We start from the raw sequence: 27,243 nt of genomic DNA, 5'->3' as shown, positions 1-27,243 counted from the left end.
TAAAATGATAATATGTCTCTTTGAATGATGGCATTGGTGGAGATATTCAAAAGCTCATGCTAAACAGTTTAGAATTTTGGTGTAGCACTTGAAGAATAACCTTTTGCAATCTACCAGCAAGAATTTTGGTGATGAACTTCAAGGCTGAATTGAGAAGGGAAATATATAGGTCTGAAGGCCACAACTCTCTCTAGATCTACTTTTTGGATACTAGAGTGATGAAGGAGTAGTAGATGCAGTTTAAGTTGGCATTATGGTTGAAAAATCTTGGCACATGGAATAGAAGTTTTCCTGGATGATAGGCTAGCATTTTTTTTGTCAAATGTACCATTGAAGCCATCATGACTAGAGACTTTGTCAAGGGGGGGAGGTTCTTTGCTATACCATCTCACTCTTCCCTTATAAAAGGAAGCAAAAGGACATCTAAGCACAAGGACATCATCTGTGGAAAGTGTGAAATTCCCATTCTAGTTTTGAACTCCTGCTAGAAAAGAGCTGCTTACCATCATTATCAGAGGCAAGGTTTTTAATTTCGTTATCGCAAAAATTTCGGCCACCACCGAAATTACCGAATTTCGCGAAATTCGGCCAAAATTTCGCCGAAATTTTTTTAGAGACTAGCACATGAAGTATGCTTTTATTTTTTTAAAAAATAGATCTAAACAAGTCTCAATATGATTTATGATTACACATCTATTGAATAGAAGAATATGCAATATAAACAATAAAAAATATGAGTCTAAAGTTATATAGCACATGTATTAGTATATAATAAAATTTCGGATTTTTCTTTCGGCCACCACCGAAATTACCGAAATTCGCGAAATTTCGGCGAAATTTCGCCGAAATTTTGAACCCTGATCAGAGGACTCTATTATCAGAGGTAGACAATTGAGCAATTGAGTTTCTCCTGTATCTCTCTGTTGCTCAGGCATGAAAAAACTTGGTGTTCTCATCCCCAAATTTCACTAGCTTTTCAGTGTATCTCTTCCTCTAGTATAGTTGTTGCACCCTAAGTAACTTTAGCAAATGCTGCTTGATAATATTTCTGAATTTTGTCTCATGGGTGTATAAAGTTTTGATCTCTTCCAGTGTGTCCATAAAAGAAATCACCAAATTACATTTCTTAATCAAACAAGTCTGATTGGATTTAGACTTATCCCATGACTTTATTTTTTTCGAAAATGTGCGTTGCACGTGTTGCTTTAAGAGAATACAAAACCCCCTTACACTGTCGGCGAGATGCCGCAGAGTACTGGGGTGAGCACTATGTTTGGCGCCTGAGTTTGGAAGAAATGTTGTGAATACTATGTTTCGCAAAGATCAGTTGGGCCTAAGACTCAACTTCTACATCACGAAACCGTAGTAAGAGTGGCCAACATTTTTTTTCAGAAGGGAAGATATGAGACTTGCTGATACTCTGAACACATGATCTGTAATTGGCTTTGTGGGGGAGAACCGTCGAATTGGGGAAATACAAAGACCACGCTGGAGATGTAAAGAACCAATCAAGCTATTGTAGAAGAGGATATGCTTGCATATTACTCCATGCGGACAATCAACCTTTTAGTGGCAATTCAATCGGCACGTGACCGATTTCTGTTGTCCATAGAAGGTGAAGTCCACTAAGATGAGCCCCAAACTATCTGGATCAATATCCAAGGTTGTGGAGCCAATCAATAAAAACAGTTGTAGCCGGTTGATGAGTGGACCATAAACAAACGTTAATGTCCATTTTTCTAGATTGTGGGTGGAAGTAAATTGAATTACAATTGCAAAGTTCTGCTTCTCCAGGATAATTCTAGTAAACAGGGAAGAATTTCACATGACAAGAATGCGTCCAGAAGCTCCCATCGAAGGGCAGAAATCAAAGTTATCAAGACGTGGTGGGGCAAACTTTCTAATGTACGAAGTATCAAAGTTTTCTTGCTTAGTATCTTGAAGGCAGACTATAGAATATGAGCTTTCTTCAATTTTATTTTTTTTAAAGGCAACCTATTTAGCTTCATAATTAATTCCACGAATATTCCAACATAACACACTCCAAGTTCTAGTGTAACTAGATATAAAAAAGAGATAAATATGCAAGCCAAGAGTGGCTGCATAACAGTCACCAAATAAAAAGGCATAGAGCAAGTTTGAACAGGAGGTTTCAGAACGAAGTTTTGAAGATAAATACGTCCAAGTCCAACTGAAGGTGGAAGATTGATACACAAAAGTCTAGAGAAATTATCACACCCAACACTGCTTAGAGCACAAAAGATAAGATGAAACTTCATTAGAAACTTCTGCGTGGACAAGATCTGAAGTGAGCACATAGGAGGCACATCACAAAACTGCACTCCCAAGTGTTGCAGAAAAGGGACAGGGATCATTTCTGAGGACTTCGCTGCATGGACATGGGCAACTTCAAGCTGCTCTGAGTTCTTCAGTTTCAGATGCCGGAATCTGTCTTTTCTTCCTCTTCTTCTCTGGCAGTGTCAGGAATTCATAATCTTTGGACTTGCTCAGTTGATCAATCAGGCACTCCTACTAACCTCATCACATCCACCACTGGAGTGGGCTTCTTCCTTGCTTTCCTCTTTGTTAGCAGCTAAATTTAGCACCAGTGATCCAAATACCCTATCTAATAATTCAACTAATAGCTCAAGATTTATTAGCTGAAATGGTCAAATGGAGGATTCAAACATGACTCAACTAATACAGTAGTAGATTAGTTGATAGCCCCAGTACTAATAAAAATCTATTAGCTTGCTTCTCTCGGCTACCTACAGCACTGACAGTTAACACTAATGGATCCAAATAGGGTCTCACATTATTAGTTTTGTTAATTTTCTACTCCCTCCGTCCCTGAAAGCTTCAATTCCTAGAATCCGTGCCAGTCAAACTTGTTTAACTTTGACCAACTTTATAGAAAAGAACATCAATATGTATAACATCAAATGAGTATCTTATGAAAATATATTCAATAATAAATCTAATGATATTAATTTGGTACTATAAATCTTAGTGTTTTTTTCTATAAATTTGGTCAAAGTTTTAAAAAATTGACTTAAGACAACTTTAAAAATTGCAGCTTTCAGGGACGGAGGGAGTATATCGATTCCATCTGCTTGGGCATGCTGAATCATATGGTTCTAGACTTTAGCATCATTCCATCGGCATGCGTGCTATTGAATCACATGGTATCCAAACATGCATTAACCCGTAAATGTGCATGATGTAACATCTCGCACATGATCACCAAATAGGTTTATGTCATAATCAGATTATGTTCATCCGTGCTACTTCTTTCGATGACTTCGTAAGTGGATGCACCAAAGATGGTGACAATTATTGTTAAAGAAAATAATCAGATGTCTAAAAACACGATTACCTGTAGTGTGGGAAACTGGGAATAACAAACACACCGAATGGAAAAGTGCTATTCAGTTTCACATTGATATTATTTTTCAGAATGCTATATATAATACTCTCTCTCTAGGTCTCTATGCTCCAATACGGTTTATATATATATAATAGTAGCTCCTCGAGGCTCGAGCGAGATCGCTTACCTTGCATCCGTGGCCGAAATGGACATCTGGATCGTCCCCTTTGTAGCCTTCCTCTTGCTTGCGCTCCTTGTCAAGCTCACCATCAGGAGCTCCGGCACATCCTCACCACTCACAAATCCATCAGCGCTTCGCCTCCCACCGGGGCCATGGCAGCTGCCGCTCATCGGCAGCCTGCACCATCTCCTCCTGTCGCGCTTTCGCGACCTGCCTCACCGGGCGCTGCGCGAGATGTCCGGCACCTACGGGCCCCTCATGCTGCTCCGCTTCGGCGCCGTGCCCACGCTGGTGGTCTCCTCCGCCGAGGCTGCCGGGGAGGTGATGAGGACCCACGACCTCGCCTTCTGCGACCGCTACCTGAGCGCCACCTTCGACATCATCACCTGCGGCGGCAACAACATCATCTCCTCCCGCTACAACGAGCGCTGGCGCGAGCTCCGCAAGGTGTGCGTGCTCGAGCTCTTCAGCCAGCAACGGGTGCTGTCCTTCCGTCCCGTCCGGGAACACGAGGTGGCGCGCCTCCTCCGCTCCATCTCCGACGAGTGCGGCGGCGGCGGCGGCGGCCACCACCAGCCCGTCAACCTCAGCCAAGGGATATGCCGCATGATCAACGACGTCGTCGCGCGCACGGTCATCGGCGACCGGTGCAAGTACCAGGACGAATACTTGCGCGAGTTGGATCAAGTAGTGCGGCTGAACGGCGGGTTTAACATGGCGGACCTGTACCCATCCTCGCGGCTGGTACGCCGGTTCAGCACGGCCGCCAGGGACATGGCGAGGTGCCAGAGGAACCTGTACCGTATCATCGAGAGGATCATCCAGGAGCGCGCAGTAGTCATGCAGGCAACGGCAGAGCGAGAGGAAGACGACGACCTTCTCGGTGTCCTCTTGAGGCTGCAGGCGGGTGGTGGCCTGCGGTTTGCACTCACCACCGAGATAGTTAGCACCATCATTTTCGTAAGATCCCGCCTATTATTATATCCAACATAAACACAACACGACTCGACTCTCTTCCAATTTCCAAAGCATACAAATATATGCTTTTTAATCTAGCTTATAATTTGTTTATAATTAATTTGATCTTGTGTTGCAGGATATTTTCTCTGCTGGGAGTGAGACGTCATCGACTGTACTAGTATGGGCAATGTCGGAGCTTGTTAAGAATCCTCAGGTCATGCATAAGGCCCAGTCAGAGGTGAGGGAGGCCTTCAAAGGGCAACACAAGATAACTAAAGATGATTTGGTCAAGTTAAGATATCTACCGCTAGTGATCAAGGAGACTATGCGGCTACATGCTCCCGTACCACTCTTGATCCCTAGAGAATGCCGCGAGACATGTCAGGTTATGGGTTATGACGTGCCAAAAGGAACTAGGGTGTTTGTGAATGTTTGGGCAATATCAAGAGACAACAAGTTTTGGGGTGATGGCGAGGTGTTTCGGCCAGAACGATTTGGAAGTAGCAGTGTCGATTTTAGGGGTACTGACTTCGAGTTCACGCCTTTTGGAGCAGGCAGGAGAATATGCCCTGGCATCACGCTCGGACTGGCCAACATGGAGTTGTCGCTTGCTAGCCTTCTCTACCATTTTGACTGGGATCTACCTGATGGCGTTAGGTTGGAAGAACTTGATATGACAGAGGTCTTTGGTATAACGTTAAGAAAGAAGTCCATGTTATGGCTCAAGGCTAAACCTCACAATAATTTTGTATCAAATTAATAAGGTGATCTATGATGCGAACTATGTCTCTGCTGCTACTTAATTTGTCCCTAAGTGCGATTATAACTATAATAATATCAATCTATACCGCAAGACAGTAGAATATATATATATATCCAGAGTTTGGTCCTATGCTTAAGTCATATTGTAATTCATTACTATTTGTATTAAGTGTAGTTATCTTTATTTATTTATTTCTGGCAAAATTATCAAGTGGTCATTTAATGATCAGACAAGAATGAAATGAGATAGATCTATTAGTCTAATCTTAGTAGGAGTTTCATCAGAGTTTTTTTTTTGTATTTATTATTAAACTTCCACATAAGAACTTTTGATGATGTGACAATGTTTTTAAGAAGAAAGAGAAAAAGTGAGTTTCTCCAAAGAAGTGCACACTCAAAGATCTCAGAAAGCGCTACATGGTTTTTCTCAAAGCACTCAGACAAAGATTGTTTCTATCCGCGAAGACCCGAAGGAACAAGAAGAGGCTTCTAAGATCAACCATAGAGTGCTCGGGGGCATATCGGTACATAGTACCCGGGATACCCCGTAAGGAAGGGAGAAGATCTATTTTGACTAGGATTCCCCATATGTAATCCTAGTAGCATTGCTATCTTGTAATCTTATTAGGACTCATAACTTGTAACCGACTAGGAATCTTGTCCCCTGGACTATATAAAGGAGGGCAGTGCTCCGTAGATCGATAGACCCAATCAAACCTCACCTCTTTCCAGAGAAGAGGTAACAAACGAACAATGCAATACACTCAATACAACGCACAGGCTAACGCCGACTGGACGTAAAGACTTTCTCGAGATTGAACTCGAGGGTCCGAACCAGGATAAATCGATTGTCTCTTGTATTCACCTTCGAGTTCCAGCAAATGTCAAAGTTCGAACAACTGTCTCGGGTACCCCGTGGCAGGCTATTGGTGGTAAAACATTGACACTATCCCTCTCCGAGCCTTGATCACATTCACCATTTTGGTCATATTTTAGATCTTTACTGTCATGTTTGTTCATTAGCTAAAGCAGTCAACTCCTAACCTCACACAAACAATTAATGAGAACCCCATCATATGCACAACTTCTACCGGGATAAGCAAACTAAGCAGGAATTACGGTCTAGGATATAAACAATAATCAACACTTTAAGAGCATGGGTATGGACAACAAGGTATTGCTATTTTGGGATGTGAACAATTTTCACTAAACAAAACAAATGATTTAATTATTTTATATTTTTTTGCAAGCTTTGGTCAAGGAGACAAGAGAGATCTAGTGCACTACATCCTTGAAGCCGCCAATGCCATCGCCATCATCCTTAGTGCTCGGGAATTCGTGCTGCTTGGTGGTCGGGACAGCTGCGCCCATGCCATCGGGTGCCGAGGTGCCACGCCCATGCCACTACTTGATGGGAGATGCCCAGAGGGTGAGGGAGTGAGTGTTGTAACTAGGGTCTCGATCGGCTTATATATTAGTTAATTTCCTTCTGGTCAATCCTATCCGTTCGTCTTAGATCAATGCCTCGGGTCACTTGCGCTTTAGGGTTCTTAGGTGGGCTGCATTATGCACATAAGTTTGGCTAAATCCGGGTCATGAGCCTTAAGCCATGCATTTCTTATTCCAGAATTATGTTTTACTTTGTCACATATTTTCTCCAACACCATTTTTGCCACCATTTTTTTAAACCCACTGGGAACGTTTTTTTCTATCTGTTCGTATTACAAATTGCTGGCGAAAATTGAGCTAATTTCCACCAATGTTCATATTATGAATCGTCGGCAAATATCATCATCTATGGTTTCAAAAATCCAGTGAAAGTGGTGGTAGCAAAAATAATTTCTGTAATAGTAAAACCCTGTTCCCCACATGCATGCCAGTGCCATATAAATTCTCTTCCTCTTTATTTCTTATATCGTTTCTCCCCATCTACACAGTGGCATGGTGGGAGTACACGGAGCAGCGGGGGGCGGGGCTCGTCTAGGGGTATGCGGTGACCCTCATGGCTTAGGCGGTGCAAGGTGTGGTGTGGTGGAATGGGCCCTAGAAGTCAATGAGAGGTGAAGAATGAAAGGGGGTCGAGAAAAATCTTTGATCATTCCCCTTTTTTTGTGGGATTGAGGGGGCAGGTTTCTCAATTGAGAACTAAATTTAGAGAAAAGAGATCGAAAGGAGAATCTGCTGAAGCTTGATGTTTGCCTTCTATCCCCTTTATTTCTAGTTATAGGAAAATGGGATTAGTTATTCCTAGTTGGGTGCAGATGTTCCAACAACTTGGCTTCTCTTTTGGATTTCTTTCCCCATTGGTTGTGCTTGTAACGAGTACCTACTGACTCTTCCTCATTCTTCACTGAACTCTTCTGCATTATCTGAAACGTGAACGTAATTGATTATAAATGAAGCGTATGTATTTCTTTCACCTGTACCTAAGCTTATCATATGATTTTTGTGCCTCCATACTTGACACCATTACAAAACATATGATTCATATGCTGGCTTGTAACTCTCTTTCATGTCGGCATACCTTGTATCTTAGATCTTCCAACCAGCACATTGATATTAGTTGGACAAAGTCCTGAAAAAATGTTTTTAAAATAAATATGAGCCAACTATTGTTGATCTGTGAAATTTCATGTGCTCCACATGCCCAACACACTGATGATCACATAAAGGTAGACAGTTTGACTATAATCAGCAGATGAACTGAAAACTTGTATAACTTGGCTGTGTGTGTTTGCAGAGGCCGAAATCTCTCCTTTTCCAAACAAAAAAAAGAAGTTTAAACACACAAAATGGGGGGGGGGGGGTCCCTTAAAATTAATCGTAAACTGCGCATCCCCTTGATCGATACACACCAAAAATACTCTAGGCTGAACTACAAAAATTACTTTTTCCTGTTACAGTTGTGGAATATCATCATGTATAAGAAAACAACTATTATTTTACTATCCTCTGTGTTTCAATATATAGTGTTTATGACAAACTATTGAAATGTTTTTGCATTTAGTTTTTGTCCTTGCATCATATAAAAAATACAGAGAGAGTATAACGCTAGATCTCTTTTACAGTCCTTTGGGAGGTACCAAGAAGTATCATAACATTATAACTTGAGAGATACAAAATCTTAGTAAGTAGGTATCAAATTTTTGTACCTTTAATTTGTACATGTATAATCATTGAGCTCCCAATTAGTGCAGCTAAAATATCATTAATGGTAATAGCAGAACAATTGACCATAGAGTAGTGACACATCATATGAAAAGCTATAACAAAACTATGGCAGCTATTTAAAACCATGCATATACCTAAGCTGACATATGATTTTTGTGCTTCCTCACTAGCACTACTTCAAAACATCTAATTCATTGTTGTCTAACTCTCTTTTGTGCCGGCGTAGCTTGTAGCTTAGATTTGCCGACCAGCGTATTCATGTGTAGTTGGACTTTATCCAGAAAAAATGTTTTGAAACATGAGCCACTCCTGTAGATCCATAAAATTTCATGTGCTGTGCATGCCCAACACGCTGATGAGACTATTGTGGACCATGATTAATTAGGCAATCTTAAAAGTCCAATCACCTTAATTAGCATTTAGTACTAAATAGTAGGACATATATAGTATAAAGCTCACAGACGTGCTTCAGGCACATCAGCAAATGGCCGCCAGCAACACCACAGCTGCTACACACACAGACATACTACAGGCACATCTGCAGATGGCGGCCAACAACACCACTAGTGCCGAGGTGAGGACTGTTGACCCCTCAGTGTGGGGTGACTTCTTCATCAACTATGTCCCTCAGCCGATACAGGTACATATGCAACTAGATATACATTCGTAAAAAAAAATATGTATCTAAAAAATAGATGATCTACAATTTGGAATATAGGGAGTCAATTTATTAAATTGCACATGTTCGGTGTCTATGCTATAATATATGTATGCCTTTAATATTTGCACGTGCATGCACCCTGCTTCAATCAATATGTATAATTCTTGTAGATGTCTGAGGGAAGCATGAGGGAGAGGGTCAATCAATTGAGGAAGGAGGTGTGTGGACTGTTTGAGGCTTGCAGCGACAGCAATGTGGTGAACCAAATGAGCCTTGTGGACACCCTCCAGCATCTGAGTATTGATCATCTCTTCCAGGAGCAGATTGGTGCCACACTACATAGCATCCATGGCTCTAGAGGATTCAGTACCCTCCATGAAGCTGCCCTGCGATTTCGCCTCCTGAGGACCCATGGTCTTTGGGTTTCTCCAGGTAGGTATATATTTGTGCCTGCATATATATTGCACATATTGGCATGACAAATCTGTATGGTAATTTCATTACAGACGAATTGATCAGCAAGTTCAGAGGTGATGATGGAAGCTTCCGTACTGAAATAATGAATGATCATAGATGCTTGTTAAGCTTATATAATGCAGCTCACCTTTTAACGCACGGAGAGGTAGAACTTGAAGAAGCAATTCTATTTGCAAGGCAACATCTGGAACTGGGATTATTAACGAGTAGCCTCAGGGCCCCATTAGCTGGTCAAGTAACCCGGGCCCTTAAGCTACCATTGCCAAGGACACTGAAGAGATTGGAGGCCCTAGATTATATGTCCGAATACACTCAAGAGCAAACATACAATCCCTCCATACTAGAGCTTGCAAAGCTGGATTTTAACCTACTTCAACGTCTTCACTTGAAAGAGCTCAAAGCCATTTGCCAGTACGTATGTTTTAAACATCTAATTATCTCTTAAAAAACATGCCTGGCAAGTTTTTTCTTATTAGAAACACAACAAGTTTTTAATCTTCTTCCCATTTATGATGCCAGTCTTCCACTTCCACTTGAAGTTTAAACATAAAATGGAGGTGTCCTTCCTTAATATTAATCGTGAATTGAGTAAAATACACCGACGGCCCTTTAACTTGTCGCCCTGTGCCACTTTGGTCCATGAACTTTGCAAACGCGAAAAAGAGGCCCCTAAACTTGTCAGCATGTGCCACTTTGGTGCATGAACTTACAAACGCGAAAAAGTGCCCCCTGAACTTGTCGACGTGTGCCACTTTGGTCCATGAACATGCAAATACGAAAATAACACCGGCTGCATGGCACTGTTCTGCCACGTGGCCGCCTCTAGTAGGCCATGCATGGTACTGTTTATGGTGCTGACGTCAGCGATGATGTCAGCACTTCTTTTTTAATTTACAAAATTGATATATTTTTATTCGTAGCGTCAAATATATCAAATAATATATCAATTCGTTGCATTTATTAATTAAAAGAGATAATTTTAAAACAAGCAAAAATTATTCGTTTTCTAGGTTTCATATTTTTTCTAGGCAGAGTACACATGAAGAGGCTACACAAAATATTTCATGAATTTAGCATTTCATTAATAATTAGTTATGAAATAAATAAATATTTGTTGATGCGTTGAAAGGGCCTTTACACGTTTATGGACCAAAGTGGTACAAGCCGACAAGTTCAGGGCCACTGTTTTGCGTTTGCAAGTTCATGGACCAAAATGGCACAAGCGGACAAGTTCAGGGGTTACTTTTTCGGGTTTGCAAGTTCATGGACCAAAGTGGCATAGGCTGACAAGTTAAAGGGCCGCCAGTGTATTTTACTCTCGTGAATTTTACTGCATAGCTCTTTGAATTTTGTAAAACTGTAGGCTGAACTAAGTTGACTTTTCGGTTACAGTTGTGGCATATTATAATTTTAAAACAACTTTAACTTTGCTATCTTCCACGTTTCAGTATGTGGCCTTTAAGAAAAACTAGTTAATTTTTTTTTGTATTTAGTTTTTTTTCATAACATCATATAAAAAATACAGAGGGAGTATATTGTTAGAACTCTTCTATAGTTCCTAGGAGGTGCGAAGAAGTTTCACAACATTATAATTAGGCAGATACAGAATTTTAGTATGTAGGTATCAAATTTTGTACCTTCAATTCATAGGTGTGTGTGTAATCTTTTAGCTCCTGATTAACCACAGTAAACAACATGTTGAATTTTAGTGCCTCATTATGTGTGATTACAGTAGGCAGGCACTAGTAGTACTCTTCAAAGCTGTAAAAAGGCTAAATAATTCTTACTCATGCAACACAAACTAGTCCACGCCTAGCCTACTGTTGATATATAGAGAAAATGTTTCAGATGGTGGAAGGATATTTACCAAGAAGTGGAACTAAACTACATGCGTGATCGCGTGGTTGAGTGTTTCTTCTGGTCCTACACAGTATACTACGAGCAGGATCACTTGCGAGCTCGGGCAATGCTTACCAAGATTTTTGCACTCCTAACCGTGGTAGATGACACATTTGATGATCATGCTACTTTAGATGAGTCTCGTAAGCTCGCTGAAGCTTTACGAAGGTTTGTATTAGTTAGTTTGGCTGATTACATTACCTTATTCCTCTAACCTGTTGTGGATTCACTGGCTAGATTAATTTAGATGCAATATATGTATATGGTGTCTTGCAGATGGGACAATAGTGCAGTTTCTATGTTACCCGAGTACCTGAGGAAGTTCTACCTGAGGCTGTTACAGAACTTTGAAGATTTTGAGGATGAACTGCCACCAAATGAGAGGTACCGTGTGGCTTACACCAGGGAAGCGGTACGCACTGACTAACTATGAACCAACCATTTAACAAGGCTGCAATGATCAAATCGTTCTCATATGTACGAGTACTGAACTACTGATGCATTGTCTGTACAGTTTCAGATGACATCTGAAAGTTATCTCCAGGAAAGTGAATGGTTTCATCATAGCTGCAAGCCAAAGTTTCAAGAACAAGTGAATGTGTCTACAGTATCGATCGGACCTCAAATAGCAGCTACCGCGATGCTAATGGGCATGGGTGATGAAGCAACCAGAGATGCATTTGAGTGGGCACTGAGGGGAGACACTGCTGTTATGTCCTTCGGGTGGATAGCCCGTTTCTTGAATGACATTGCTTCATTTAATGTAGAGTTTGTTTCCATATCATTTTTTGATGATCATATTTTTGTTAATCAATGCTCACAAAGTGCTTCTTGTGGCTCACTAATATATATAATTTGAGCATGCACTTTATGTTGTTTAATTTGCAGAGTGGGAAGAGCAAGAAAGATGTGGCAACTTCCGTGGAGTGTTACATGAACGAGTACAATGTAACAAGTGAGGTAGCCATGACTGAGATAGGCTACCTAATTGAGGATGGATGGAAGACAGCAAACAGAGCTCGATTTGAGCATCCTGAGCTACTTCCAGCGGTGCAGCGAATTATCAACCTAACAGTGTGCATGCCGTTCACGTACCGTGGTAAAAAAGATGCGCACACAGGCAGCAAGGATATGAAGGAGACGATTGAGCGCCTTTTCCTCAATCCAATGCCCCTCTAGCTAGAAATTTGTGGTTGGTGTTCAAAGCAGCCTACACAAAAGGGTGCATATGCATGCATTGTGAATATTTATCAACCAATGAAGAGTGATGTATGACGCAGATCTGAAGATATTTTTAGTTATATAGATTAGAATAGTAGCAGAATAAAAGTTGCCGTTCAGAGATGAAATAAAAATGTATTGATGTTATAATGAGAAACTACCATCTTTTTGAAAACAGAAATAGTTCCATCCTATGCATCTTGACAGGTGTGCTTATTCATTATTGATATTTCAAGGTAATAATGGGTCTCCTTTGATACAAACTATACATGTGTGCTATAGTTACATCTGATTCTGGTATATGTAATAGGCACCTCTTGCAGACAAAGTTGCATTGTATGCATACAAATTTGCACTGTAACATCCTGCTTAATAACTTCTCTAGCTAGTTGTATTGTCATATACTTGACTCTTTAATAAACTGCAGATCGATCTATATGGATCCCTTATTGTAGACTTTTTAAGGCTGCCCAGTCCATGGTGAATTGAAGGTCCAGGCAAGCTGTTTGCTCCTACTCATTCTGATGCACGCTCTTTGTGTCTCCACTGCCGTCTCATCGCCCTTAGAAGATGCGATTCTTCTAGTGCGAACATGTATAGAGCTTTGAAGATATGAGTATCTAGCAAATTAAATTGCTCCGGTCCAAGTCTCATGTGCTTTGCTCAAGCTAGTGCCTCAGCTCCAAGGCAACTCAAACAAGGTACTCAGATCTTCAGGCGCTGTGACGTTGTGTGTTTCTACATGTTTGTGCTGTGGTCAGACTTTTCTCCGATTGAAGCACCATCTCGCATGTCTCTTCCAATACATTTGTTTTTCCGATGCTTCCCAATTCTAGACGTTGAATGCCTAAACTTAGTCAGTTACTTCTCCTTAGAAACATCCTTTTTATTGTGCTGCTGTGCTCCTACCTACACATGGGCTTATCTAGCATCTACGCCTATAGCATGTGGCTGTGGAAATATGAAGCGTGTGGAAGGAAATGGGAATGCATATATAGTCCCATCCCATGATTAGAAATTCACATGCATGGTTAATTCTAAGATGGGATAAGGTATTTATTAGCATGCGTACAGGGATATCAGTGTTAAGGGCCTGTTCGAGACTGCTCCGTTTATGTTTATTTCAGCTCTGCTCCACTAACTCAATCATGGAGCAGCTCCACTCTGGAGTTGCTAGAGTAGGTGGATCTGTTTATGTAGCTTGACTCCAGCTCGAAGAATAGGATATTTTCCTCAAAAATTTCTAATATGCCCCTACATGATGTTTGGTGTATATTGTGATGTAAACATTATAGTTACAAATAAATTAGTAAAAAATAAAAAAGAACATATTTTAGTAGAAAAAACCCATCTTTTTCCCCATGATCTTGAGATTTTTATTATAACAGCACAATTCTGAAGTGCCAGAGACCGAAATGGAAGCACTTCTGAAGTGGCAGAGACTGAAATCACATTCACATTATGACCTGATTCTGGGACCAAACAATCTCCTCTGAACATGATAGAAAATAAAATCAACCCAGCATAATAAAATGGGTAGATCGATCTAGGGGATCCCTAGACTTCTTTAAGGCTATCCATGGTGAACGAAGGTGTCGAGAAGCTGTTCGCTCCTCCTTGTTCTAATGTTCTCTCTTTTGACCGCCGACTCATCGCCATCAACAAATGCGGGTCTCCTGGATGTACGTGTAGAGCTTCGTAGAGACAAGTAGCATGCAAATTAAATTGTACCAGGGTAAAGTTTATTTTGCCCTTAAGGGCATATGCCCTCACTCTCTCACCCATTGTGTACCGTTGTGTGCCGGTGCTGCCCAATTCTATTTCATTATTGACTAGACACTGCTTACCGCTCAATGCTTAGCATGTGGCTGTGGAAATATGCATGGTGTGTGGGAGGAAATGGGGAGGCATAAGTAGCCCCATATGTGTGGATTGGAAATTCACACCCATACTTATTAGCATGCATACAGGATTAGTGTTAAAGACATATGTTATGATGAATGATTAAATGAGAATAACTTTGTTGCATGGTGGTACTTTTAAGTACTTAACTGTGTGACTCTATCAACAAGTAGGGCTTGAAATTTGGTTCTCATTAAAAGAAGGAAAAATGCTAACAACTACAAAAAAAAGGGGGTTGTCAAAAACATTTATATAAAAACTTAGTTAAGCCAGAATCCATTCTTTTCAAAAAATAAGTCAAAAGCATACCAAATCTATGTCTAAACTAACATTCTCATTATATCGAATAGAAAAAGGTGTGAACTATATTAAATATGTTATTAGCCTTTTTTATAAAATGACACGGGTTGAGTAATTATGATGGAGAATTATGGTGTTACTACAAGTTACTGTTAATAACGGTAGATGTGAGTAATATATTTAGGCTGAAACTTAGGTTTTCTTTTGGAATTTTGGTTACTTCTCATTATCATGGAAAATTGAATAATACACAGATAACATTTAGGGGTTACTTTAGGTTAACGTTCATCATAATGGCAGAGGCAAGTAATTAATTAGCAAATCGAATCCAATGATTATTGTTGCCAACAATGAAAGAGATTAAAATGGATGGTTAGATATTGTATTTTGAAATTCTAATAATGCTTTTCCATTTTCTAGCGTGTCGTGCGAGAATGATATTTAACATAGGGTTTGCAATTATTAAAAGTAAAATAAGATGGACATAACTTCTCCTTGCCCTCCAATTTCTTAACTGATCCTTGCCCTCCAATTTCTTATGAATCCGGCGCTAGTCATTTGACTAAAATGCATCCCACCTTCGAGATATGTTACATTTACTCTGGATAAAAAAAATATTATCAGTGTATCTTGTACATACGTTTGATATGACATAAAATTAGCTGATCCGACTATAGGCCACTTATGACAAAGTTATATAGTATATGACCAAGAACTCGGTCCATGACAAGTTGAGATGCTTATACTGAGCAGTACTGGAGAGTGTTCAGTATCATCTTGTCCAACATCCAGGACCACGAAATACTGAATAATACTGAAACACGAGTACTGAACAATACTGAATTCTGTTCAGTATAGCAGTTTAGTGTAGAATAGTATTCTACACCTAGGGTATAGAATAGCACTTTGTGTATGTATATATATATATATAGGCGGTTTTCTTAAGAAACCGCGCCTGTAGAAATATGATTTTTACAGGCGGTTTCTTAGGAGAATCGCTTGTAGAAATACATAATTTCTACAGGCGGTTTTGTTAGAAAAACCACCAATGGAAATTGATTTTCACTGGCGGTTTTTGAGTTGGGCCCGCCAATTTTTTTTACAGACGTTCTTTAATTGAAACTGCCTGTAAAAATTAAATTCCATCGCCAGCGTAGAGCTTCTCTGTACTAGTAACATGCATGGAACATTAAATATAGTTTAAAACAAAAGCTAATTATACAGTTTGTCTGTAAATCACGAGACAAATCTTTTGAGCCTAGTTAGTTCATAATTAGACAATATTTGCCACAAACAAACGAAAGTGCTACAGTGGCCGAAAACTTTTCGTTTCGGCAACTGAACAAGGTCTAAATAACCCATGCCTAGACGCCAGCTAGGGTTCTTGAAAATAGTTTTCATGTTTCTCTAAAATGCATTAATGAGCAGTCATTCGGATGCCTTAACTATTCAGTAGGAGATATGGCCTTTATAAGGAGATGTCACTGAACCAAAAAATACTCGAGAGCATTTTGCCTAGTAGCATCATGTTGTCTAGGAGACAGGTTTTTATGAGAGTGACGCAATGCAAAGAACTAAGTATACTGCAACACAACATGTAGTCATGTAGTCAATGGAGGCATTTGGAACCACAATATTGAGTAAGCTCTGTTTCATTGTCTAACAACAATGTATCCAGGGCTGACTTGGCATCTCCTTTAGTCGCTGTGTGCTTGCAGTGGTACATATGGTCTATGGGTACCACCGTTTATTGTATTGGATCTGGCCATCGTTTCACCATATAATGATCAAGGCTATTAGGGATCATGGCGAGTGGATACATTCTTTGACCGGATTTCATCCTCTGTTCGTCTACTAGTCTATTCAAGTGTGTATGTAGCAGCAGTGCAATGGCAAATGCCGTGTGCATCTTTAACTTGGATGTTTGCCTTCCACGTGTGTTGCAGATACCATAAGAATTTTACTTGGTACCCATGTGCATTAGTGATTAATCTAACAGTTTCTTGTGTGTTCTTAAACGCTAAGCCTGACAGGAGAATGCAATGAAAAGAACTAGGCATATGTTGTAAAACCCAGCATCTAGGTTATGGAACCACAACATTTTAGTAAGCTCTGCTTGACTCAACATCTTGAGGGATTGAGGGTGAAGGACTGGATACATTCTGTGAGCAAAACGCTTCCCCTGCTCCACTAGTCCATAGGTAGATGCTGCGTGCATCTCCAAGTATATTCCTGCCTTCTTCATGAGTGTTGCAGATATAATACACGAATTGTACTTTGTGTGAGTGTGCATATATATTAACCTGTAATACAGTAAGAAGACAGAAAAAAACCATAAGAATCCCATGTCAAGTGACAAAATATGACTCTTTCAGGCCTTGTTTAGTTCCATCCAAAATCCAAAAACTTTTCAAAATTTCCCATTATATCGAATCATGCAATAACACATGAAGCATTAAATATAGTTAAAAAATAACTAATTATACAGTTTGTGTGTGATTTACGAGACGAATATTTTAAGTCTAGTTACTCCATGGTTGAATAATAATTACCAAATACAAACGAAAGTGTTACAGTGTCTAAATCCAAAAGATTTTTGGATTTAAACAAGGCCTCGGCTAAACAAACAGAACTTGAAAGATTCGTTAGTTATATCGTAGCCACGCTGCCAACAAAAACATGTACTTTTTGACAAATTAAACGGGCACCAATGTAGCACATGTGTTATGAAGTTGATATCTGATTCTTCCAGAGCTCTGTTTCACAGCCTGAGCCTCCGCTGCAGCCATGAAATATGATGTGCCAAATTAAGTTATTAAGGGAACCAATGCAAGGTGTTTGTGAACGTGTGGGGAATTGCAAGAGATAGCAAGTTCTGGAATTCAGGCAAGAGATAGAATGGCAGAATTAGTTCTTTGAATACACTCGGCCACTTTGGCCGTCTGGTGCAGGCAGGAGGGTATGCCCGTGCCCTGATATGACCCTGGGACTAGCCAACATGCTTGCTAGACTTCTTTTTCACTTCGATTGGGAGCAGCCCGTTGAACCCAAGTTTGAAGAACTTGGCATGCATGACAGAGGCCTTTGGTAGCTCAAGCCCAAAGATCACATTAGTTTCGTATAAGTATCAGATTAACTAGTTCGTCTGAGCTCTAAGAACAACTGGAACTATACATGTGTTGTCAGATAGTTTCTTTAATCAATAACGCCAAGTTACTTGATTTGTGGCGACTAAGAGTACGTAAGATTATAATAATTATATGCGTTTGTACTAGAAGACCAAAAAAAGCTTGAATTAATTACAATATATTGTAATGCATTATAACTCTCCCTCTGTTGCTTGTTCATGAACTCAGAAGAAAATGTTCCACAATCCTTGTCCATTGAGGGTATGAAGAGTGAAATTATTGTAGTATTTTTACCCCTAACTAAATAGTTGGATAGAATAAAATGGTTGTACCATTCATTAATAGGGGTACAGATGGCCATTTCACATTATTTTTCACTTAAAATTAAACTAAAATTTTCTTGCTCTATGCACGTGGCGTACCATGTACAAGTACTGCAAAGTTGAGAAAAGTATTGATTAGTCGTAATCTTCTCCCCTAGTGCCACCCAAGTGAAGTGTCCATAAATAAAGTGGCTGTGATTAAACTCGTTGTCTACGGCGATAGAAACTGGAATCACTAAAATAACTCATACATAAACGCCACCTACAACTTATATATGGAGGGTTTGAAAATAATTTTCATGTTTCCCTAAATGCATTAATGAGTAGTTATTAGGATGCCCTAACTCTTAGGTAGGAGATATGGTCTTTATAAGGAAATGTCACTGAACCAAAAAGAAATACTCAAGGGCTTTGTAGCATCATGCTAGGTGGGAGACAGGTCCTTGTGAGTGTAACACCCAAAATGTGAATTTCAATTAATAGAAATTAATTTGATTTATTTAAGAGTTTGTGTGAGCATTTGAATCTAGCAAAATAAATAATTTTGTGCAAATTAAAATTTATCATAAGTTTAGAAACGTGAATTTTGCATTCATGCTGGAGCATAATTATTTTGTATTGTATGTTCTGTTTTTATTGTGAGTATTTTGTTTCAAAGTTTCTTTGGAAAAGGGAATTGAGAAAAGAAAACAGAAAAGAATTTGAAAAAAAAAGAGAAAACTCCCTGGAAGACCAGCCCCCCGGCCTGCCCCCTTTCCCCCCTCTCATGGCCGGGCGCGGCCCAGTTCCTCCTCCCCGCGGCCCAGCAAGCCGCGGCCCAGCCGGGCAGCAGGCACGCCTCCTTTCTCCCCCTCCTCCCTCTGGCTGACCTTCGGGCCCCGCACGTCAGCCTCACCCACTCACCTTTCCTTCTTCTTCCCCCGCCGGGACGCGCGCAGGGAAGGTTTCCTCCCCGATGTCGAACCCGAACCGCGGATTCCTTGCCTTTTTTTGTGAAATCAAGCCCTATAAAGTTCCCCCCTCCAAAGCCGCAGTTCCGTTTGCATCTAAGTCGCAAAAATCAAGCCCTAGACGCCCCAGTGAAGCTCGGTTGGATCTCACCGGGGCCGGCCTCGTTTTTCTCCGTGGAGCGCGCCCTTCGTTCCTTCCCAGGCCGAGCCGAACCCGGGGGTGAGTTCGCCCTTTTCTCCTCCACGCGCCCATGCCCTCGTTTCGCGTTTTGGTGCCCGGAAAACAGGAAGACGCGGCCTCCGGTGAGCTTCACGGCGGCGGTAATGGCGCACCACCGCGCCGGAATCCAGGAAGCCGGCCGGCCCGCCGCTGGCGCCCCTGAATGGACTGAGGACCGTCGGATCCAAGATCAAGGGCCAGGATTAGAAGATACCCTTTCACTGCGAGAATTCATAAAGAGTCCCTGGAAAGATTGGTTATTTACCCCGCGGTCCCTAGCGCCCTGGAACAGATTACGTATCCTTGTGTTGAAAGCGTATTTACGTTCGGTTAAGGCCAAATACGTTTTCGGCTAATTACAATTTTGCCACTGATTTTATAATGCTTATAAAATGGTCATTTTACCTCCGTTTTTGTCCATTCAAATTCCGTTGGATTCGTATTTGCGATCTCTACATGTTAGAAATATTATTTTACTATTTTGAAACTTTTTAATTCTGCAGTAGCATTTAATTAATTATTTCTCTATAGGAAATCTTAGAAAATTCATATCTTTCACGTTTTAATTCCGATTTTCGTGAACTTTACGGTTGTGTGATCGTAGCGCTGCGTAGAATATTTTCATAAACTTTTATATTTGTTTTACCACTGTTTGGTGTAATATTCTAATTATATCTTGTTTGCTTTGTGTATGATTGTCTCCTTTGGATTGCGTGTTGTTGATTGATGATTGGGATTAGACGGTGAGCCGTACGTTGGTGATCAAGACCAAGGTTTGGAAGACCAGCAGGCTCAGGAGAGCTTTGATCAAGGCAAGTATAACTTGGGATCATCCTTGTTACCTACACACTTTTAATACATATATCATATGCATGTGTCCACCTTGATGACCTTAGCAAAATCATAGATGATTGTTATCCTGAAATTCCTTGTTACCTATTTGGATATGCATGTGGGTAGTTCTTGCTAGCGCTTGATTATTAAATCCATGATCTTGTGACATGAATATTTGGATACACAATAAACAACAAAATAAGCTTTCTAACAACTTGAATATAAAAGGTGGAAAGAACTCTGGCTTTTGCTAGATTGATCTTGACCCTCCGTAAGGACTTATCCCTTGGCAAAAGCTGGGACAACTCGTACAACCATGAGGGCTATATGGCTCTGGCTTTAGCTCAGTATGAAGACCTTTTCTAGCTTGTTAGCGGTTACCCGAAAGGGCGCTAGAGGGGCTGAACCGACACGGGTATAGTGCGAGCCCCTGTCCTTATGTGTATAGGCTGCGCGTCATTGTGTCATTCGGAAGGGGGGTATCTATATCTGCTTGCGAAGGAAACCTTGCGGCCCTAACATGTTAGACGAACTTTTGAAAGGCTTCATAGTGATCCCTGCCGACCTCCCTAGGAAGGGGGTTAAGAGACTAGCTACCTCGGGCGAAAGGGTAAATCATGACTCATGGGTAAAGATGTACAACCTCTGCAGAGTGTTAAATCTGGTATACTAGCCGTGCCCACGGATACGGGCGGCCCGGAAAACTGACGGAATAGATGGACACTGATGAACGTGAATAATGATAATAAATGATGGTTTATTATGTTGTTTATATGTGTTATTCTTAATTCTTGTATACATTGATCATGTGGTTATGGGATTATTAGTGCTACCTTGATATTTGCTATCCAATGATTAAATATGCTATCCACTATTAAAAGCTAAATGCAGTCAAACTAGTGTCAGCTTTTTGAGCCTCATGAACCCCTGGTTATACTTGTTGAGTACGATATGTGCTCACTCTTGCAATTTCCCAACACCTCAGGATATGATAATGAAGATGACTGGAATGAGGATTACCGTTATGAGTACTAGGTTTGGAGTCAACCAGTCAACAGTGTCCCTGTGTAGAGCTTCCATCGAGAGCGTTGTTTACTTTATGTTATCATCTTTATATGAGACTATGTGATTTATTATGTTTTGCTATGTAATAAACACTGCAATGGTACATTTGAGATTTGTCTACTTATGTGTGCGACTATTCCTGGGGCATATATGAGTCATTTATGCATCCTATTTTGTTCTTAAAATATGGGTGTGACAAATTGGTATCAAAGCTTTGTTGACTGTCGGACGCAAGCCTAGTTAGAAATTGTCCGTCTTAAGTTTTTGAAATGACTATAAAATCCTTGTTCTATAAACATTGATAATTTCTTCTACACTATACCCCATTCATCTTCACCTTGTTGCTTATTTTAAAGACTTGTTCTCATCCCCACTCTTTGCTTTGAATATGCTTTTAGAACTTTTCTTACCACCTTCTAACGTCATTGAAATAGGAGTTATAGGATCTTTGCCCTTAATATGAAGAGAACGTTAGTACCGCAAGTTGAGTCATTGCTTGAAGTGTGAACTTTTGATGCTTGGTTTGATTTGTTATTATGCTTATGCTTGATTTGGATCTTTGTAATGAGTGTAATGATCTTGTGGATTTCCTCTACAATTTTATTTAGTTTATAGGCTTAAGGCATAAGGATTAATGAACTAAATAGTTGGGGGTGGTTAAAATTCTGTTTCTGTCCTTTGCTGTTTTCTGGAGCAGTCCGCAAAGAATCTGGTACATCTCAAAATCTGTTCGTGCAATGTTCATCAAATTTTTCTGGAAACAAGTGGACTTCCATATCTTTCTAATGCCGCAAGAATGACCATATTATCGATTATGAGCTGAGAGTTATGACTATTTCAAATTGAGGTTTCTGCGCAGTCTGGAATTCTGGAACAGTTTCGGTTGTACCCAGTTTTTGATTAACCTCACGTTGGAATCTGGTAATATGATCTAAGTGAAAGTTGTAGACAATTTCTTTACCCTTCCAACGGTGTACAGCATGTATCCTTTTGAATTCTGGAACTCGAGATATGACTGATTTTCTGATCTGCTGATGTTGGATGTTACCCAGAAAATTTCAGATTCCGTTAACTCTTGTAATTGTCATGTTGGACATTACTAAGATGTGTTTATATACCTTGGAATGCGGATGGCAGCAAGGGGAAGAGGCAGAGGCAGAGGTCGTGGCAATGGCAATGGCAATGGCAATGGTGACAATGCCCCAATCACTGTGGAGGAACTTATGCAAACTCAAAATGAGATGATGCACGTCTTCATGCAGCACCTACAGCAGCAACCTCCACCAATACCACCACCTGTCCATGTGAGAGATAAGCGTGGCGAGTTTATGAAGGGAAGACCCCCGGTGTTTACACACTCAGCTGATCCTATGGAGGCAGATGATTGGCTTCGTGCTGTAGAGAGACAACTGAACATAGCCTAGTGCAATGATATGGAGAAAGTGTTGTATGCTTCTAGACAACTTCAAGGTGCAGCTCAGACATAGTGGGAGTCGTATCAAGTTGCCCGTCCCAACAATGCTCCTCCTGTCACTTGGATGGAATTTTGCAGAGATTTCCGAGCACGACACATCAATGAGGGAATGATGGAGCTCAAGCAGGAAGAATTCAGATCTCTCAGGATGGGTTCTATGTCTGTGGCTGAGTATCATGACATGTTTGAGCAGTTGGCTCGCTATGCTCCAAACGAAGTCAGAGAAGATGCTGATAAGCAGCGTCTCTTCATGAAAGGTCTTTACTATGAACTCAGATTGCAACTGGCTGGAAATACCTATCCTACCTTTCAAGCTCTTGTGAATCGTGCCATTGTGTTGGATAACATGCGCAAAGGTCAGGATAAGAAGAGGAGGATGCTAGCACAAGGGTCTGGAGGCAACCACCGCCAACGTTTCAATTCTCAGCAGAGCGATCAACAGAGGTTCCAGGGACCGGTTGGTCAATGGGATCGCAACCAACAATCTCAGCGTAATCCTAATCAACAACAGAGTGGACAACAGACTTCCCGCTCAGGAAATTCAAATGCCACCTCTATGAAGAGAAGTGCTCCCAATACCCCTACTAGGTGTTTTCGCTGTGGGAAAGAAGGTCATATGTCATATGATTGCCCGGAGAGGTTCAATCAGCAGAACAACAATCAAAAGTCTAAATCTCATGGAGCAAAGGTGAACCGTGTGGCTGCAGAGACAGTACAAGAGGGACCGGAGATTATGATGGGTACGTTCAGTATCAACTCTATTCCCGCTACAGTTTTATTTGATTCTGGAGCTTCGCATACATTCATATCACAAGCATTTGTTAGAGTTCATAGCCTTCCTCTAGTTGCAATGAAAACTCCTATGCTAGTTAATTCACCGGGTGGGACTATACCAGTTTCTTTATGTTGCCCCTCAGCAAGTCTTTCTTTAGGGGGGGTAGATTTTCCTATCAGTCCCATGGTTATGAGAACCTCAGGCATAGATGTGATCTTGGGTTTGGATTGGATGAAGCAATATGACACAAATATTAAGTGCAAGGAGAGAATAGTGGCTCTGACAACACCAAAGGGAGAAAGAATCAGTGTTGATGTAACAGTGCAAGCACCACTCACAGCTAAAGTGAACCAACTGAATGATGCTGTTGATCCTCAGAACCTGGTAGTGGATGAGTTTCCAGATGTCTTTCCAGATGAATTGCCAGGTATGCCACCTGACCGAGACATTGAATTTATTATTGAATTACTACCTGGTACTGCACCCATAGCTAAAAGACCATATAGAATGGGGGTTAAAGAACTAGAAGAACTTAAGAAACAAATTAAGGAATTGCAAGATAAAGGGTTCATTCGTCCTAGTTCATCACCATGGTGTGCACCAGTTATCTTTGTTGATAAGAAGGATGGTAGTCAGAGGATGTGTGTTGATTATCGGTCACTTAATGAGGTCACTATCAAGAATAAATATCCTTTGCCTAGGATCGATGACTTGTTTGATCAGTTAAGAGGTGCTTGTGTGTTCTCTAAGATTGATTTGCGTTCTGGTTATCATCAATTGAAGATTCGGAATTCAGATATACCAAAGACAGCTTTCACAACAAGGTATGGGTTGTATGAGTATACAGTTATGTCTTTTGGTTTGACCAATGCACCAGCTTACTTTATGTACATGATGAATAAAGTATTTATGGAGTATCTTGATAAGTTTGTGGTGGTCTTTATTGATGATATATTGGTATTCTCTAAAACCAAGGAAGAACATGCGGAACATCTGAGGTTGGTCTTACAGAAACTTAGAGAACATAAGTTGTATGCTAAGCGTAGTAAATGTGAGTTTTGGTTGGAGGAAGTTTCTTTTCTTGGTCATGTTGTCTCTAATGGTGGTATTGCAGTGGATCCTAGCAAGGTGAGAGATGTGCTGAATTGGAAACCACCTACGGATGTAAGTGAAATTCGCAGTTTTCTTGGTTTAGCTGGTTACTACCGTAGATTCATTGAAGGGTTCTCAAAACTTGCAAAGCCTATGACTGCTCTGTTGGAGAAGAATGCTAAGTTTGTGTGGTCTGATAAGTGTCAAGCTAGTTTTGAGGAGTTCAAGAAGAGATTGACTACTGCACCTGTGTTGGTTTTGCCAGATCTGAGTAAGAGTTTCTCTATCTATTGTGATGCTTCTCGTCTGGGTTTGGGTTGTGTTCTTATGCAAGAAGGTAGAGTTGTTGCTTATGCATCTAGACAGTTGAGGAAACATGAACTGAATTATCCTACTCATGATCTAGAGTTAGCAGCTGTGGTTCATGCATTGAAGATTTGGAGACACTACTTGATTGGGCATAAGAGTGACTTATACACTGATCATAAGAGTCTGAAGTACATCTTCACCCAGACAGATCTGAATTTGAGGCAACGAAGATGGTTGGAACTGATAAAGGATTATGACTTGGAAGTGCATTACCATCCTGGAAAGGCGAACGTCGTAGCTGATGCACTTAGCAGAAAGAAATATGCTAATGAGCTTCGGGCGACACCTGAATCTGAGGAGTTGTGTGCTGAATTTGCATATTTGAACTTGGGGATTGTAGTGAATGCTATGGAAATTGAGGTCACTCCTACTCTAGAGGAAGAGATATTGAAAGGACAGTTGGAAGATGAGAAACTAAAGGAGATAGCACAGAATGTGGTACTAGGCAAAGCACCAGGATTCAGAATAGATGACAATGGTGTATTGTGGTTTGGAAAAAGGATATGTGTTCCTGAAGTGAAGGCTATTCGTGATACAATTCTGAGAGAGGCTCATGAGTCAGCATATTCCATTCACCCTGGTAGCACTAAGATGTATCTAGATCTGAGACAGAAGTACTGGTGGTATGGTTTAAAGAGAGATGTAGCTGAGTATGTTGCTTTGTGTGATACTTGTCAGCGAGTGAAAGCTGAACATCAGAGGCCAGCTGGACTGTTGCAACCAATGAAGATTCCGGAATGGAAGTGGGAAGAAGTAGGTATGGATTTCATAGTGGGTTTACCACGAACACAGAGAGGGTATGACTCAATATGGGTGATAGTAGATCGTTTGACTAAAGTGGCTCATTTCATACCTATTAAAACTAAGTACACTGGAGAACGCCTAGCTGAGCTGTATATGGAGAGAATTGTTTGTTTGCATGGGGTACCTAAGAAGATTGTGTCAGATAGGGGTACTCAATTCACATCTCACTTTTGGAAAGCAGTGCATGACTCATTGGGAACCAAGTTGAATTTCAGTACAGCATATCATCCACAGACAGATGGACAGACTGAGAGGATCAATCAGATATTGGAGGATATGTTGAGAGCTTGTGCTTTGCAGTATGGGACTAGTTGGGATAAGAGCTTGCCATATGCAGAATTCTCCTACAACAATAGCTATCAGCAAAGTCTTAAGATGGCGCCGTTCGAGGCACTATATGGTCGGAAGTGCAGGACACCTTTGTTTTGGAATCAGGCAGGAGAAACTCAGGTGTTTGGGACAGATGTGCTTAGACATGCAGAACAACAAGTGCGGACTATTCAGGATAACTTGAGAATTGCTCAATCTCGTCAGAAAAGCTATGCAGATACACGTAGGAGAGAGTTGGCTTTTGAAGTGGGTGATTATGTCTATCTGAAAGTGTCACCTATGCGGAGTGTGAAGAGGTTTAATATGAAGGGAAAGCTAGCTCCAAGGTATGTTGGTCCGTTTAAAGTATTAGAAAGGCGTGGAGAAGTAGCATATCGGTTGGAATTGCCTGAAAGTTTGTCTGGTGTGCACGATGTGTTCCATGTATCACAACTTAAGAATTGTTTGCGTGTACCTGAGGAGCAACTACCATTGGAAGAACTTTCTGTTAAAGGTGATCTCACTTATGAGGAGTATCCGGTCAAGATATTGGAGACAGCTGAGAGAGTCACCAGAAGTCGGGTCATCAGAATGTGCAAAGTACAGTGGAATCGGCATTCGGAAGCAGAGGCAACTTGGGAAAGAGAGGATGATCTGAGGAAATCATACTCATATCTGTTCGAGTAAGCACCGTTCAATCTCGAGGACGAGATTCTTTTAAGGGGGTAGAGTTTGTAACACCCAAAATGTGAATTTCAATTAATAGGAATTAATTTGATTTATTTAAGAGTTTGTGTGAGCATTTGAATCTAGCAAAATAAATAATTTTGTGCAAATTAAAATTTATCATAAGTTTAGAAACGTGAATTTTGCATTCATGCTGGAGCATAATTATTTTGTATTGTATGTTCTGTTTTTATTGTGAGTATTTTGTTTCAAAGTTTCTTTGGAAAAGGGAATTGAGAAAAGAAAACAGAAAAGAATTTGAAAAAAAAGAGA

General features: G+C 40.6%; 2 protein-coding genes across 2 annotated transcripts; both read left to right on the top strand.

Moving 5' to 3' along the window:
* On the top strand, positions 3,554-5,583 carry LOC8062813 (ent-isokaurene C2-hydroxylase). The gene is made up of 2 exons (XM_021451569.1): positions 3,554-4,508; positions 4,645-5,583. Exons 1-2 carry the CDS (start codon positions 3,573-3,575, stop codon positions 5,266-5,268), a joined length of 1,560 nt encoding a protein of 519 aa, XP_021307244.1. The 5' UTR covers positions 3,554-3,572; the 3' UTR covers positions 5,269-5,583.
* LOC8064523 ((S)-beta-bisabolene synthase) lies at positions 9,273-12,763 on the top strand. The gene is made up of 6 exons (XM_021452014.1): positions 9,273-9,534; positions 9,609-9,990; positions 11,428-11,646; positions 11,755-11,890; positions 11,993-12,241; positions 12,367-12,763. Exons 1-6 carry the CDS (start codon positions 9,273-9,275, stop codon positions 12,655-12,657), a joined length of 1,539 nt encoding a protein of 512 aa, XP_021307689.1. The 3' UTR covers positions 12,658-12,763.

The sequence above is a fragment of the Sorghum bicolor genome, chromosome 1 (genome assembly GCF_000003195.3).
Source record: "Sorghum bicolor cultivar BTx623 chromosome 1, Sorghum_bicolor_NCBIv3, whole genome shotgun sequence".
NCBI classification, from domain to species: domain Eukaryota; kingdom Viridiplantae; phylum Streptophyta; class Magnoliopsida; order Poales; family Poaceae; genus Sorghum; species Sorghum bicolor.
The sequence above is the reverse complement of the archived record's forward strand: the minus strand, read 5'-3'. Positions and strand labels throughout refer to the sequence as shown.